Here is a 14,437-nt window from a genome sequence, read left to right as displayed (position 1 = left end):
TAATAATGAGCGACGCCATCGGATTCGACTCCCGTTTGGCAATTCCACTGCTAATGCCACCCGCGGCTTCAGCCGGTCCTTCCCTGCTATAAATCCAGTCGCATCGCCCTCGCACTAGTCGCAGTCGTTGACAGCTCATTATTACGATCCGAAGATCCGACGATCACCACCGCCACCATGGCTGCCTCTCCCAAAAAACAGCTCATCCTCAATGCCTTCGCCATGCAGTCACCCTCCCACCTCAACCCCGGCCTGCACCGCTACCCCCCCGACCAGGGCCACCAGTACACCTCGCTGCAGCACTGGATCCGCGTCGCCCAGAAGCTCGAGGCCGCCAAGTTCCACGCCATCTTCTTCGCCGATGTGTTGGGCGGCTACGACGTCTACAAGGGCCCCGCCAACCTGGAGCCGACCATCCCCGCCGGCGCCCAGTTCCCCATCAACGACCCTCTCTACAGCATCCCCGCTCTGGCCGCCGCTACCGAGACCATTGCCTTCGGTGTCACTGCCTCCACCACCTACGACGCCCCATATGCCATGGCGCGTCGCTTCTCGACCGTCGACCATCTGAGCAACGGGCGCGTCGGCTGGAACATCGTCACGTCATACCTAGACTCGGCGGCGCGCAACTTCGGCCTCAACACCCAGATCGAGCATGACGAGCGGTATCGTATGGCGGATGAGTATCTGGATGTCACGTATAAGCTGTGGGAGGGTTCATGGAGGGACGGGGCCGTCAATGAAAGGGATGGAGTCGCGGGGTATGCCGACCCGAAGGCCGTCCGGCAGATCAACCACAAGGGCAAGTACTTCAACGTCCCCGGTCCCCATATCTGCGAACCGAGTCGGCAGCGCACGCCGTTTCTGCTGCAGGCCGGCACCTCGTCGGCCGGGAAGGCTTTCGCGGCCAAGCACGCGGAGGCCATCTTCCTGAACGGACAAAGTCCCGAGCTTGTGAAGCCGTCGGTCGCAAGCGTGCGGGAGCAGGCCAAGGCACTGGGGCGGGATCCCGCGTCGATTAAGATTGTCGCGGGCGTGTTGGTCATCGTCGCGGAGACGGACGAGGCGGCGCAGGCCAAATATGACGAACTAGTCAAATACGGAGATCGCGAAGGCGCGCTGGCGCTGTTCGGGGGGTGGTCCGGATACGATTTATCGGGCTACACAGACGACCAGGACTTCCGCTTCGTGGAGCAACCGGCGGTGCGCAGCATGGTCAACCACTGGGCCAGCACAGTGCCGGGCGGCGAGGGGAAGAAGTGGACCAGGGCCACGATCGCGGAGCACCTGATCATGGGCGGCAACGGGTCCAAGATCATCGGAGGCCCGCAGGCGGTGGCGGACGAGCTGGAGCGCTGGGTGGAAGTGGCCGATGTCGACGGCTTCAATCTCAGCTACGCCAGCATCCCGGAGACCTTTGACGACATCGTCACGTATCTGGTGCCGGAGCTACAGCGACGCGGCCTCTTCCACACCGAGTACGCGGTCAAGGGGGGAACGATGCGTGAGAACATGTCGGGGCAGCCGGGGCAGACGAGGCTCTCGGACTCCCATCCGGGAGCTCAGTATTTCTGGAAGAAAGGGGAGGAGGTCCCTCGATATGCAGCGGAGGAGGCCAGAGCGAACTAAATGATTGCAGTGATCGGAACACAACTTGTACATAGTTATGGTAACTTCAGCCCATATGATTTGCATGGCGAGCAGCCACAATTGAACCCAACATGACACTTGCCAGACCTTGAACAAGTAACACCTCCATTTGCTATCCATATGTGCTGTTGAGAATCGTGCCGGGCAGGGAGAGTGGCTGCGGCAGGGAGCCGAACCCCGCAAGGACCAGCCTAGTGGCTGCTGGTTAAATGAGACTCCACTCTGAAACATCTGGAACTGGAAGATCCTTCGACTGTTGTCGGGAACTGTGAAACAAAACCAGTCGACTGAAGAGATGTCCAGACCCCAAGATAGATGGGTGTGGTAGTGCTGCGTCTGGCAGAGACCAGTGCGGTTCTGTCAAGTGGCTCCGGTTTGAAGACGAACTCGAGTCAGGAGGCAAGTGACGCGATGATCTTGCCCATCGAGCAATGCAGGGGGTGAGGATGATGCCGAGTCCTCCAGCCTCACCGATGGGGCGAGGAGGCAAGCACAGACACAGAAGGCTGGGCGCAAGGCGACCCGATGGCGGAACAGAGTCTTCCAGCTTTTGAGAACTGCCTCGTTTTCCTTCTCTCCGATGAATTATACCACTGATCTGGGAGGACCGATATGGGGACCATCGGGACCGCCCTGGTCGCTGTCGCACTGTTCATCGCCCAAGGGGCTGCAACCACTGCCACGGCCACTGCGACCGGCAACGCAACCACAACCTACCTCTCTATCTTCGACAGCGATGCCTCGCCGTCCGGGGGATCCTGGCTGGAGTACCTCGGAGGCAGCGTCGTGAGCGTGGACTGGGAGCACAACGCCACGACGCTGGCTCTGAACTGCCTGACGAGCGCGCTGGCCAACTGCTCGCTGGCCTCGCCGGCGACCATCACCAACGGACCGTCGACATTCGCCAGCACCCTGACCTACACCAGCACCATCACCCCGGACCGCAGCGACGCCTCCGTCGACGGCTACATCCTGGCCACCGAGTATGTCTACTGCAACATCACCTCGTCGACCGAGAGCGCCCTGTGCTACATCACGGAGACCGCGTGGGCGTCGATCGACTCGACCACCACCACCATCACCACCAGTGTCACCAGCCACCTGGACTCCTCCTACATCACGTATGTCCCAGTCCCCGTCACCGGGGGGGTCGAGAAGCTGATCGCGACCCCGAATGCAACGGCGACCTCGTCCTCACCTGGGATAACTGCCACCAACACTCCCTCCATATGGATCTCCCATTCGTCCAAGGGATGGATCGGTATTGTCGTCGGGTGCGTGGTGGGCGTTGCTTTGATTGCCGGGGGGCTATATTGGCTTGCCCGACGCAGGAATCGCAGGGCCACGGGCACCGCCTCCGACGACGGGGACAACGCTGCGGGCGCGTTGAGCACCAAAGCAGAGCTGCCCAACACCGGTATGTCCAAGACAGAACTCGCAGCAGGCAGCACGAAGGCGGAGCTGCCGGACAGTGTCGCGAAGACGGAGCTGGCGGCGGACGCGACCCGGGCGGAGTTGGCTTCTCACGAGGCCGCGGCCGAGTTGCCGGGGGGGAATCGGCTCGGGGGAGGGAGGAAGTGTACGAGCTGCCGTGAGACATGGCGATCATGGCGATCAAATGATGCGATGGCATGTGCGATGAATGAATGATGGATGAGACCCAGTGGGATGGCTGGCGGAAGAGTAAGACGGATGCGCGTGTAGATTCTCGTCCCTAGACGACGGACTAGGCCATGTTATGTGATTAATGGCGACGACATGATGAAAGGAAATCTTCGATGCATTGAACAGATAGATCTAGCGAGAGCAATGGAGCAGTGATGTTGTGCGGGGGAGTGAAGCAGAGAGAGACTTGAAGCGGAAGAGACGGAGAGTCGGAGGAGAGTCGATGATGCAACCGCCTGACCGCCTGACCGCCCGGCTGCTTTCTGCCGGGCTGCCTGTGTGCCTTACTGCCTTGGCCTTGCTGCCTGGGGGATCAGGGTCTCAGGGTCCCAGGCGCTAGTCTCTTTTGACTCTCTTTACTGTCTTCACTCTCTTCAACTCTCTTCACTCTCTTGACTCTCTTTCTACTTTGTGCACTTCACCATCTCTCTCCTCTTCCCCGTTCCATCCCAGGATCAACCAGTCACCCATCCCAATGCATGACGCATGCACCCCGACTCCCTAACCCCGGTTCCCCTGCAGGAACCCCCCCAACTCAATTCCCATTCACAGCCCGTCTGCGGGACGATTGACTTCGCCGTTCCCACCGGGTCTCAGTTGGATCCTCGGTTCTGACATCACGAGTGCTCCCGTCGCGGTAGAGATGCGCGCCGACCAACCAAGCGGGCGTTTATGTCATCCCGGGCCTCGTGCAACGAGTGGTCTGGGCTGGGGAAGAGTAGTAAGTACTAACTAAGGGCCAGGGCCCGGCCCTCGAGGCTCCCCCTAAGCGGGCGGGGTAGCAGGAAGTATTAGTTCAGTCAGTCAGGGCCTTTGTCCCAACTCCAACTCCCTGCTCTGCACCATGAAAGGCCTGGCGACCTGGCTCGCCGTCGCCCTCGCGGCTGGCCTCCCTGGCCTCGTGTCTGGCGAACGGCTGGCTAAGAGGGACAGCTCGTCCACCGTCACCCTCACCGTCAACCCCTCGGGCGGGAACGCGTCCAGCCCGCTGCTGTATGGCATCATGTTCGAGGTACGTTCGCTCCGGCGCGCCCAATGCCCCTCGCTCACGTGTGCATTTCCCCCAGGATATGGATCATTCAGGTACTATACAAGCACTACTCGCGTCTTTCGCTGGTAACCATACTGATCAACCCAGGCGACGGAGGCATCCACGGGCAGTTGCTGCAGAACAATGGCTTTCAGGGAGACAACCCCGGACTCACGGCCTACGAGTCCATCGGCGATGTGACCATCGCGCAGGACATGGACCACCCGGTCAGCGATGCCATCCACTCCTCCCTCCAGGTTGCCGTCAACGCCAACGCGACGGGGTTCGTGGGGTTCGCCAACACCGGCTACGACGGGGTGCCTGTCATGAAAACCACCTACTTGTGCGAGTTCTGGATGCTGGGCAACTACTCAGGCAACATCACCCTGCAGCTGGTCGGATCGTCCAGCGGGAAGGTCTATGCCTCGCACAACATGACTGTCGTCTCGTCCGAGGAATTCACCAACCACCAGACGACCTTCAACTCGAGCGCCTCCTCGGATGGCAACAATGAGTGGCGGCTGTTGTTCGACTCGGCCCTGGTACCCAATGGCACCTTGAACTTTGGCCTCGTGCAGCTGTTCCCCCCGACGTTCAATACCAGGTATGGCCTTTGGCGACGGGGTGTCATCCGCCATGCTGACAAGCCTAGGTCTAATGGTCTGCGCGAAGATGTGGCGACCTTTGTTGACGATATCAAACCATCTTTTCTTCGATTTCCAGGCGGAAACAATCTGTATGACCCCCAATCTTGCTTTTTTTTACTCCACTGACCTGTACAGGGAGGGACTTCAGATCGACACTCGGTGGCAGTGGAACCTGACCATTGGGCCAGTCGTGGACCGTCCCGGAAGGGAGAGTGAGTTAACCTGTCTTCCTTCCTACATTCCCCGACTCTTACATTCGATAGGTGACTGGTTTTACCCAAACACGGACGCACTCGGTAGGTTTCTCCCCCTCGAAGCCTGAATGCAGGCTAATTGTCAGGCCTCGATGAATACCTCTGGTGGTGCGAAGACATGAACATGGAGCCCGTGCTGGCCGTCTGGGACGGCAAGTCGTACGGGGGCATACTGTCAGGGACGGACCTCCAGCCATACGTCGACGACATCTTGAACGAGCTCGAGGTATGTATCATTTCGCCAGTCCGTTCCAAAGCTAATCGAGTAGTATCTCCTGGGACCGTCCAACTCCACGTACGGAAGTCTCCGCGCGCAGAACGGACGGAAAGACCCATGGCCAGTGAACTACATCGAGATCGGCAACGAGGATGACTTGACGGGCGGCTGCGACACGTATCCAGACCGATTCACGCAAATCTACGACGCGATCAACGGCAGCTACCCCAACATCACCCTCATCGCCTCCACCATCACCGAGTCATGTCTTCCCTCGGACCCCCCAGCGGGTGTGGTCTACGACTACCACTACTACCGCGAGCCCGACGCCCTCGTTGCCATGTTCAACCTGTGGGATAACCAGCCGCGGTCGCAGCCCGTGATGGTCGGGGAATACGGCTGCCGGAATACCAGCGCCACCGACGGTGTCTTCTGGTCGTCGATCCTCTGCAGCTGCAGTGAGGCGGTGCACATGATTGGCCTGGAGCGGAACTCGGACGTCGTGCGGATGGCCGCGTACGCGCCGTTGCTGCAGCACTTCGGCTACACCTCGTGGTCGCCGACCCTGTTCGGCTTCGACTCCAGCCCGGACTCGCTGACCCCGGGGACATCCTACTACGTGCAGCAGATGTTCTCCGCCAACCGCGGCACCACGATCCTCCCTGTCGACACGGATGCCGACTTTGGGCCCGTGTACTGGGTGGCGTCGAAGAACAACACCGCATACATTGTCAAGCTGGCCAACTACGGCGCCGAGAAGAAGACGGTGCATGTCAACGTCCCGAACACCACGACCGGGGTCCTGGAGAGGCTCTCCGGGTCGGAATACGCCACCAACCAGCCCCATGAGATCAAGGTGCGGCCCAACAGCAAGACGGTGACCAGCTCGCAGGGGAATTACACCATCCACATGGACCCGTGGGGGGTGGCGGTGCTGTCCGTGACGTCTGGTGCGACCGCATTGCACTTTTCTCTCGGAGCGATTATTGCATGGCAGATTTGCATATTCCTCCCCCAGCTGTTGTGAGCGTGCATCGTGTACAGTTGTTGATTTGACTGACTAGCATGAGAAGATGCATGTGGACAGACTTGGAACATACACGAGTACAGTAGTCTAATGATATTTGCCTCTTACATTTCAGACCCATACCCTCTAGCTCGCCGTGATCAACCGTTTGAGAGTGTATGCATGCCTTTGTCTTGAATTGACAAATTCCTCTCCAGATTTGGACAGGGGCAGGATCCGGACATTGTGTTAAGGTCAGAACTCATGACCGTTCAATTCAACTAGAAAGGTGTCTCGACACCCCCATCGCCAGGTAGGCAGTTTTTCTGACCATTCAAGGGTTATCCCTCCCTCATACCATATCGTAATCCTCCCCACGATCAACAACATGCGCCTCGCCCAACCCCCCCTTCAACACCAAAACCAGCTCATCCACCGCCGCCAAAAACTTCAAATACGAGCTCAGCGCCACGCAGTACCGGCGATAATTCTCATCGCGCACCAGATCCTTGCTCAGCTCCGCCACGCGATGCTCCCGCTGCCACGCCTCGACGCATCGCTTCACCAGCGGCGTGGGCAGACGTTCCGGGAGCGCGACCCCGGCTTTCAGGGCCTGTTCGATCACGCCTAGCACGGCCATGATCTCGCCGACGATGAAGTCGTCGTTCAGGCCGACGGTGTGTTGGAACCGGGACTGCAGGTCGAGGGGCAGGGTGGTGGAGAGGAGCAGCAGGCGGCCCAGGGCTTGGTTCATGTTTCCGCAGAGGGACTGTGTTTGCTGCAGGGTCCTGCGGTGGAAGGGGCCGATGCTCATTTCGAGGCGCAGGAGGGCGATGGGGCCCGTCAGGGAGAGGAGGGTCTCAGCCAGCTCGAGGGTGATCCGGTCGGCGACGGTGGCGAGCGGGTGGGATGGGTCTGCGCGGGCCCAGTGCGACAGCACGAGGGCGTAGTGGTCGGAGAGAGTGCGCACTGTCCCGGACAGCGTGTGGCAGATGTGTCGCGTCGCCGACGGGGGTCGAGGGAACAGCTGCACCACGAAGGCTGCCAGGAAGCCCAGCAGCACCGTGACGAGTCGCTTGTAGAAGGCCGTGTATCCGCGCCCCGGCAGCCCGTACTGCTGCGTGTGCCCGTCGTCGTAGCTGAATCCCACCACCAGCACAAACGTCACGCCGCTCATGATGGTCGACGGGGTGAAGGCTGGTGGCAGGAAGATGCGCCACCACATCAGCACGGCCGTCATTGCCGCCGTGATGGCCCCCAGTCCGTATGCGTTGCCCGGCCCAAGCCCTGAGCCGATGTACCAGGCCACCATCCCCAGCACCCCCCCGATCACTGTCCCCGCCGCGCGAGACCCCAGGGAGAAGGTGAAGTCGGCCATGTACACCACCAGGGTCGTCTGCGCCGTGATGACCCCCCAGATGCCTTTCTCGCGGTAGTAGAAGCCCGCCGTGTGCGGCAGCGCCGAGGGGATCGCCGTGGCGATGGTCACCACCACCAGGCGCAGGGCATACATGCCGGCCGGGTTGAAGAGCCAGTGGAACCCCGCGATGATGCCGCGCGTCAGACGGCTTCGCTGGGGGGTTCCATACCCGCGACTGATGCGGAGGAGCCGTTCAGCTTCCGCCGTCTGCTGCTGCTGCTGCTGCTCCAGCTCCTCCGGGTCGACGGCCGTGGTACCGGCAGACTCGGCCATCGGGGTGGCGACGCTGCCACTCGACAGCCACGACAGGGCATACTGCAGGTGGGAGGGAATCCACAGGCGCGTCTTGGTCCGGTTGCGCAGCAGCCACTGGATCTGATCCAGCAGACCCTCCGTCGCCTGGGCCACCGCCAGGATGCGCTCCTCGATGACCATCCCGATCACGATCCCTCGCAAGGCATGGGCGCCCCCCAGCCCGGTGTTGACAAACCAACCCTCTGCGTCGAACATCTCCGAGTGACTCTCGATCAGTGCCTCGGTGGTCGCCGCCAGACTGGATGCCCGGGTCGTCCGCAGGGCGTCTAGGGTGTGTTCGGCGCGTGCAGCCTGCTGGTCAATCTCTGCCTGCGAGGCTGCCCCGATCCATCGCCGCGAATTGACCACGCGGACCGACTCGGCGACAACGTCAAGCGCCCCCGAGCTGGCCTGGAGAAGTGGGATGGTCGAGTGTCTCAGCGCCTGCCGGGTCCGCTCCCGGATGGCTTCCTCCTCCGGGCTCCTGAATGCGTGCATCATCTCGGCGCTGGCCTGCAGCTGATGGTGGCCGACGGCGCGATCTCGCTTTTCTGGCGCGCTGCTGTTCGGCGGGGACGCATCGGTGGCTTCCAACCGCTCCGCATTTTGGTCGCTGTGGATCCGCGCCAGATGGTATTCCAGCAGCGACAGGGTTGCCAGCAGGGCTTTGCGGACCGGCTGCTGCAGAGATCGCACGTCGTCGGCATTCCACCGGCCTCGGGAGAAGTCCAGAGGCAGAAACGCCAGCAGCGGATCGATGGCCTTGAGGGTGCCGATGATCTTGGCTTTGGTCTCTATCAGATGCGACAGGCTGAGGGCATCCCCGTCGAGACGCGACACCGTACATTCTAAAGGAGCCCGACCCAAGCGGAGCAGCTGTTCCATCTTGGTCAGCACCGCGTACGAGGTCGACTGGGGGAAGAACAGCAGGCAGCAGGCGGCCCCCAGTCCCACCCCGATGGCCCCCGGCTCGACCAGCACCTCCGCCAGAGAGGCCGTGAACGAGGGCAAGGTCGGGCCGAACAGCAGGAAGAGGTCCGCGATGATGGTGCTGAAGATCTGCGCCAGGATGAATTTGTTGTTGGCGACTCGGAGGCGCGCCATCGCATAGACAAAGACGCAGATCATGACATAGAACACGACCGTGACGCGGGCGTCCAGCATGAAGCCATCGTGGACGAGCTCCTGCGCCACTGTCGCGACGCTCCGCCCGGACTGTTGGGCCTGCGCGGCCGCTTGGTGCACCAGGGCTAGGAGACGAGCCTGGGTCTGTGAGGCCGGACGGGCAGCCAGGGCAGCCTTCATGGTGAGCAGCCCCCAGGCCCATCCCAGGCACATACCCGCCAGCAGCGACAGCGACGCGAGCAGGTAGACGAAGAGGATGCCAGCCGGGGGAACGATGTACAGGACTAGGGCGCCGAAGAAGGTAGCGATGCCGATGCGGTGCAGCACGGGGGTGATGAAGATCAGCAGCGTCGCGACCCAAGCTGCTGTCCAGCAACGAAAGAGCACCTTCAGGTCGGTCCTGTTGAAATGGTCCAGCCATGCAGGCAGGACAACCCGAGGCCGGCGGGCGGATGGGGTCCCAGACTCATCGTTGGCGGATCCTGTACTCGATGCCATCTTGGGGGCATCATGATGCCAGCTAGCTGCTTCGATGGGTCAGTCAGATCTGTCCGATAGGAAATTGCACCGGATGGTTCGGATGATGGATGTCTGGTTGCATTCGGCCCGAGGACGACGACGTCATGCATCGCGTGCCATCCGTGGATCCATCGCGGGGGTGGCTTTGTTCAATAGTTCTGGGTCGATAGCGGGACGAAGTCGAGATGGTATATATATTGAGAGGAGATTTTTTGGGGTTGATGTTTCGAGACTTATTGTCTACTACCAAATCTTTCGGACTGAGGTCATGACCGAGAGGGCCAGGCTTGAAGCCAGATCCATACCCGAGAATGGGAAATCCGATGGCTGTGCTGTTGGCTGAATCCTTTGCGACAGTTGCCCGTGTCTCTGCTGATCTGTCAGATGAAGCACTATCACACCTATCTAGGTGTCTGAACACCTTTCTAGTCGGGTGGTCTGGTTTCACACGATCCCATCTTGATCGTTGCGAAACGGTTGAGGCTGACCCCCCAATAATCCCAAGTTCCAACTCCAACGAGGCACAGTGAGTGGGTCGTGGTGGAGACCGTCCCGTTGAAATCCCCACTCGTGTATGGGAGTGAATGTGGGCTAGATATTCCGTAGATCGGCAACACTTTCGGTCACGTTCGGTCGGAAAGTGTGATGATCACAGGGCAAGCTGACAGGCCTGTTTCCTACTGCCCTTTTGTGATTTTCTGTCCCGTCGGAGCGGGGTTGATATAGGGCATGCCTCCGAAGCTATCCACGGGGAGCAGCCAGCGTTGAGAGCCCTCCGCCACTCGGAATGCCCGATCGCGTATGATGAGGAGCAAGGCTGTTGTTTCCTGTGATGATGGCGGTGCTCCAAGCCTCGGGCTAGTGTGCTAGTGCGCAGTGCCCTCTATTATTGTATCCACCCAGCAGGATCACCGACAGGCGAACGGATAAGAGAAGCGATTTCCTCTAGCAAGCCCTTGGTCTTTCTCACATCAATTGCCTGGTTCACTTATCACACTCAATCCATCCACAGGTAACACTATCTATCCTTGTACACGCCAGCGAATAATTCCTTCACTCCTTCACTCCTTCACTGACCATCCGATCCACATGCAGTGGGGTCAGCTCATCGCCCTGGTGGTCCTCGACCTGTGCGCCCTCCTTTTCCGCTACCACGACGGAAAATGGTCAACCCCCGCAATATCGTGTGTGGCATTGTCGCATGCCTGCTTGTTGATCCATGCCTCGCTGGAAACCGTGACGAACCGGCTGCTGTGAGCCCTAACTCGGTGTTTGCGCCCGCGGCCAATGTCACCGACACCATCGCCGCCATGGAGGCCGCCCATGCCTCCGCATACACCGTCGACAACGCCCTCGAGGTGTTCCGCACGGGCCTGGTCGCCCTCAATCCCTACGGCTATATGACGGGCCAAGTCTTCCTCGATCTGTACGGGTACGTGGCTGGCCTGATCTCGCCCAAGAAGCCGAGGCGATGCACCATGATATTCGATACCCTGGGCGACCAGGAATACCACGATGGCTTTCGATTTCAGGCGACTATCATGTATGCCGACTGCGACAAGAGGGAAAGCCATGACGCCCTCCTGGAGCAGGTGGCCAAGTGTGCCCGCGCCGTGAAGGACGCAGAGGCGAACACGGGCTGCTGCAGGTCCAGTGTCCGAAATCGATGGGAGCTCAAGGTGCAACTGCAGCCCGCGCGATTGGGAAATAACATCAAGTGGGGGGATTGTTGAGTCGACATCTCTGCAGTGGATGGTATCTAAGAATGCTACCTTGTCCCCAGTCATCTTCCTCCTCCCACCTACGTATCGAAGTTCAATTCTCTATAGCTTAGCCCGCCTGTATTCCTGAACCACTGTAGGCCATCGCAAAGCCTGGATGCGTGCCAAGACCGTTGGTGTCCAGACAGACCTTAGATTGGAAAGCGGAGTATCTCGGATTGTTCTCTTGTCCTGTCCTTTGTTTGATATCGGCTGCGTTCGCCCATCATAACCCGTCCGGTGCTGTCTGACAGGCAGGCTAATGGGCTAATGGGCTAATGGGCTAATGCGCCGTCCCGCACTTTGTCCCCCTCTTCCCCCCCCCCTCAGTGACGACGGGATCCTCCTCTCGTCTCTCCATAAAGCTGTGCTTTGTCTTGTCTGTCTGACACGGCCCTTCATCCTCCATCTTTCACCCCCATAATGGCCGACTCCGACCCCGTCCACTTCTTTGACATCTTCTCCGACCTCCCCGGTCCCTCCAAATCATGGTCCGCCAACGCACTGCGAGTCCGCGCCGTGCTCAACTTCAAGGGCATCCCCTACACCCAAAGCTGGATCTCCTACCCGGACATCAAGCCCTTGCTCGCCGGGCTGGCCCTGCCCCCCAACGCACACGGCACCCCCTACACGCTGCCCGCCATCACCCATCAGCAGTCAATCCCCTCCAACCCCTACGGCGCCATGATGGACTCGCTTCCCATCGCCATGCATCTCGATCGGGTGTTTCCCTCCCCGCCGCTGTTTCCCTCTGGCGACGCCAGCTACGCCCTGTTTCTGGCGGTGAATAGGATCGCCAGGCTGCTCGAACCCGCATACCGGCCACTCATCGTCCCGCGCGTGGCGGACCATCTGGATCCGCGGGGCCAGAAGTACTTCGTTGAGACGCGGTCCGCGGCCTTGGGGAAGCCGTTGGCGGAGGTGCGGCCGACGGACCCGGAGAGTCTGGACAAGCTGTGGCAGGTGGCCGAGACTGAGTCCGCGGTGTTGATCAAGATGCTGCAGGGCAGAGCCGGGAAGAAGGGACCGTTCTTCGAAGGGGAAACGCCGGGTCTCGCGGATCTGGTCTTGGTTTGCCATCTGGCGTTTATCGCGCGCTTTGACCAGGAGCTCTTTCGGAAGTTCATGGGTCTGGGCACAGGGGAACTCCTGGCTCTGTACACGGCCTGCTTGCCCTGGTTGGAGGGCCAGGGCGAGGAAAGAGAATGGTCGATTCCCCAGTCCTCCTAGGTCTTCATCTAACCGATCTGACATCGGCTCTATCTTGCTAACTTGCCTTCCATATCGTGGCTTGTCGGGAGAGTCTCCGATGGCTCTCCATCAGCAACAATGTTAGTTCAATCCCACCAGATCAGGATTCATTCGGTGCCATGTATATCCTTCCACTCACGTCCTTCTCCTTCTGAGGCCGGATACCGTAGTTCTTGGCTGCTTTCGTTTCACTTCGACACTAGAGCTCACATATTCACGACACCGGTGGAATCTATTTGACATATTTCTTGACTGAGTACATTGCGTCTGATCTGACAGCGAAGCCGAGCTTCTCTGTGCTTGGCTATACTACCAGCATAGCTTCTCATCAGGAGAGTCCCTGGAGGAATTTCCCCGATGCCGTACAATCCGCCAGTCACCGGCAAAGTTCGATATACCATCATTTGACAACGCGCATAAGTACCATACTGAACCCCCTGTGGATACCATTCCAGAAACCGACATCGGTCTACGCACGAGACTCTGACCCTGCACGAGTCTCGGCATCCATCCAGCGACTGTCCCTTGTGACCTGAGCACACTCTCCCCATGAGGTCTCTTTACTCCTGCCCTTGGCAGGCCAACCAAGAGAATTGGGCGATAGACGTCGACCCCATCGTCGAAGGAGATATCGCCCGGGGCCTGGACGATGCTGAGATCCCGTACTGCTTCTTTGGAAACCCCGTGCTGCGCATGTACGGCCACCGTCCGGAGCGGACCTTCCGGTTCGGCGAGAGTCGATGCAACGAGGGCTTTCAACTGTGGCCCGAGCAGTTCTCGGGCTGGGTGGTGGCCGACCTCCACCTGGAACAGGTCGTGCCGGTGCTGCAGGGGCTAGCGTTCGGGGTCTGCTCGCAGCACACGGATTGCACTCCCATGGAATACTCGCTGGGCGGGCAGCCCCTGCCAGATCTCCATTTCCACCCGGAGGGCGTCGGCTACCCCGGTCCCTCCGATCTGGTCCCCATCGTCACCATCTCCTTCTACGCCAGTGACAATGTGTTTTGGGACCTCCTCGACCCCCCCTTCACCGATCCCTTGCCGAATGACCCCAACTACATGCTGTCCAACGATGAATTCCTCCCGGAATGCTCCCCCGCCGCCCCGTACCTCGAGGTGGGCCGCCGGTCCCCCAGCCAGTATCCTCTGAAGATTCCCACCCCGGCCAGGTATACGGAAATCGCGATTTTGAACCTGTGCCGCGCGGTCCACGGGAATGCCGCCTGGAAGCTGTTCTGGGAGGGTCAGTTGCGTCGGATCGTGGAGGTCATGGACAACGACCCGGACGAAAATCCGGTGTTCGAGCTGGACGACCTCCCCTCGCCGTTCCGCGAGTACCTGTCCTGCCAGTGGACGGGCACCGTGGAAGGACTGGTGGAGGCCTCGGTCATCCTGCAGAAGTTGTATGAGGAGCTGGTGAGTGAGGACTCTTTGCCTGACGCGACGGGAACCTGGGCCAAACAGGAGATGCACCCGGACCCGCCCGGCTTCCACGACACCCTGGCTGACTCGTAAATTCCGGGATGGGTCGTCTTTTTCTTGTTTGCTTGTTTCTTTGTTTCAATTATTTGTTTTTTTTTTTTTTTTTTTTTTTTTAAC

At 59.9% G+C, this 14,437-nt stretch overlaps 7 protein-coding genes across 7 annotated transcripts; 6 read left to right on the top strand and 1 right to left on the bottom strand.

The window, feature by feature from the left end:
- Positions 1 to 4: 4 nt before the first annotated feature.
- BO70DRAFT_193700 (LLM class flavin-dependent oxidoreductase) lies at positions 5 to 1,946 on the top strand. The gene has a single exon (XM_025538523.1). It carries the CDS (start codon positions 178 to 180, stop codon positions 1,627 to 1,629), a length of 1,452 nt encoding a protein of 483 aa, XP_025401278.1. The 5' UTR covers positions 5 to 177; the 3' UTR covers positions 1,630 to 1,946.
- On the top strand, positions 1,946 to 3,343 carry BO70DRAFT_193728 (uncharacterized protein). Its single transcript, XM_025538524.1, has one exon. The coding sequence runs from the start codon at positions 2,263 to 2,265 to the stop codon at positions 3,298 to 3,300; it is 1,038 nt and encodes a 345-aa protein (XP_025401277.1). The 5' UTR covers positions 1,946 to 2,262; the 3' UTR covers positions 3,301 to 3,343.
- A 680-nt stretch (positions 3,344 to 4,023) lies between these two features.
- Positions 4,024 to 6,576, top strand: BO70DRAFT_193654 (alpha-L-arabinofuranosidase A). The gene is made up of 8 exons (XM_025538521.1): positions 4,024 to 4,327; positions 4,383 to 4,398; positions 4,454 to 4,949; positions 4,998 to 5,081; positions 5,128 to 5,204; positions 5,256 to 5,288; positions 5,333 to 5,472; positions 5,516 to 6,576. Exons 1-8 carry the CDS (start codon positions 4,160 to 4,162, stop codon positions 6,488 to 6,490), a joined length of 1,989 nt encoding a protein of 662 aa, XP_025401276.1. The 5' UTR covers positions 4,024 to 4,159; the 3' UTR covers positions 6,491 to 6,576.
- A 15-nt stretch (positions 6,577 to 6,591) lies between these two features.
- BO70DRAFT_378043 (uncharacterized protein) lies at positions 6,592 to 9,806 on the bottom strand (the record flags this gene model as incomplete). The annotated part of the gene is made up of 1 exon (XM_025545240.1): positions 6,592 to 9,806. One exon carries the CDS (start codon positions 9,804 to 9,806, stop codon positions 6,822 to 6,824), a length of 2,985 nt encoding a protein of 994 aa, XP_025401275.1. The 3' UTR covers positions 6,592 to 6,821.
- Positions 9,807 to 10,709: 903 nt separating this feature from the next.
- On the top strand, positions 10,710 to 11,619 carry BO70DRAFT_360030 (uncharacterized protein). The gene has a single exon (XM_025542686.1). It carries the CDS (start codon positions 10,991 to 10,993, stop codon positions 11,558 to 11,560), a length of 570 nt encoding a protein of 189 aa, XP_025401274.1. The 5' UTR covers positions 10,710 to 10,990; the 3' UTR covers positions 11,561 to 11,619.
- Positions 11,620 to 11,875: 256 nt separating this feature from the next.
- Positions 11,876 to 13,102, top strand: BO70DRAFT_193642 (glutathione S-transferase family protein). The gene has a single exon (XM_025538520.1). It carries the CDS (start codon positions 12,011 to 12,013, stop codon positions 12,815 to 12,817), a length of 807 nt encoding a protein of 268 aa, XP_025401273.1. The 5' UTR covers positions 11,876 to 12,010; the 3' UTR covers positions 12,818 to 13,102.
- BO70DRAFT_360029 (uncharacterized protein) lies at positions 13,047 to 14,399 on the top strand. Its single transcript, XM_025542685.1, has one exon. It carries the CDS (start codon positions 13,388 to 13,390, stop codon positions 14,351 to 14,353), a length of 966 nt encoding a protein of 321 aa, XP_025401272.1. The 5' UTR covers positions 13,047 to 13,387; the 3' UTR covers positions 14,354 to 14,399.
- Positions 14,400 to 14,437: the final 38 nt, after the last annotated feature.

Source organism: Aspergillus heteromorphus (genome assembly GCF_003184545.1).
Source record: "Aspergillus heteromorphus CBS 117.55 chromosome Unknown BO70scaffold_6, whole genome shotgun sequence".
NCBI lineage: Eukaryota > Fungi > Ascomycota > Eurotiomycetes > Eurotiales > Aspergillaceae > Aspergillus > Aspergillus heteromorphus.
Note: the sequence above shows the minus strand (reverse complement) of the source record. Positions and strands in the feature narration are given on the sequence as shown.

Excerpts from the sequence above, each read along its gene's own strand:
- BO70DRAFT_360029 (XM_025542685.1), top strand. The coding sequence starts at position 13,388 with ATGAGGTCTCTTTACTCCTGCCCTTGGCAGGCCAACCAAGAGAATTGG.
- BO70DRAFT_193700 (XM_025538523.1), top strand. The coding sequence starts at position 178 with ATGGCTGCCTCTCCCAAAAAACAGCTCATCCTCAATGCCTTCGCCATG.
- BO70DRAFT_193642 (XM_025538520.1), top strand. The coding sequence starts at position 12,011 with ATGGCCGACTCCGACCCCGTCCACTTCTTTGACATCTTCTCCGACCTC.
- BO70DRAFT_360030 (XM_025542686.1), top strand. The coding sequence starts at position 10,991 with ATGGTCAACCCCCGCAATATCGTGTGTGGCATTGTCGCATGCCTGCTT.
- BO70DRAFT_193654 (XM_025538521.1), top strand. The coding sequence starts at position 4,160 with ATGAAAGGCCTGGCGACCTGGCTCGCCGTCGCCCTCGCGGCTGGCCTC. Across the intron at positions 5,082-5,127 it reads TTTCCAGGCGGAAACAATCT|GGAGGGACTTCAGATCGACA; the intron begins GTATGACCCCCA and ends TGACCTGTACAG. Across the intron at positions 5,205-5,255 it reads GGACCGTCCCGGAAGGGAGA|GTGACTGGTTTTACCCAAAC; the intron begins GTGAGTTAACCT and ends TACATTCGATAG.
- BO70DRAFT_193728 (XM_025538524.1), top strand. The coding sequence starts at position 2,263 with ATGGGGACCATCGGGACCGCCCTGGTCGCTGTCGCACTGTTCATCGCC.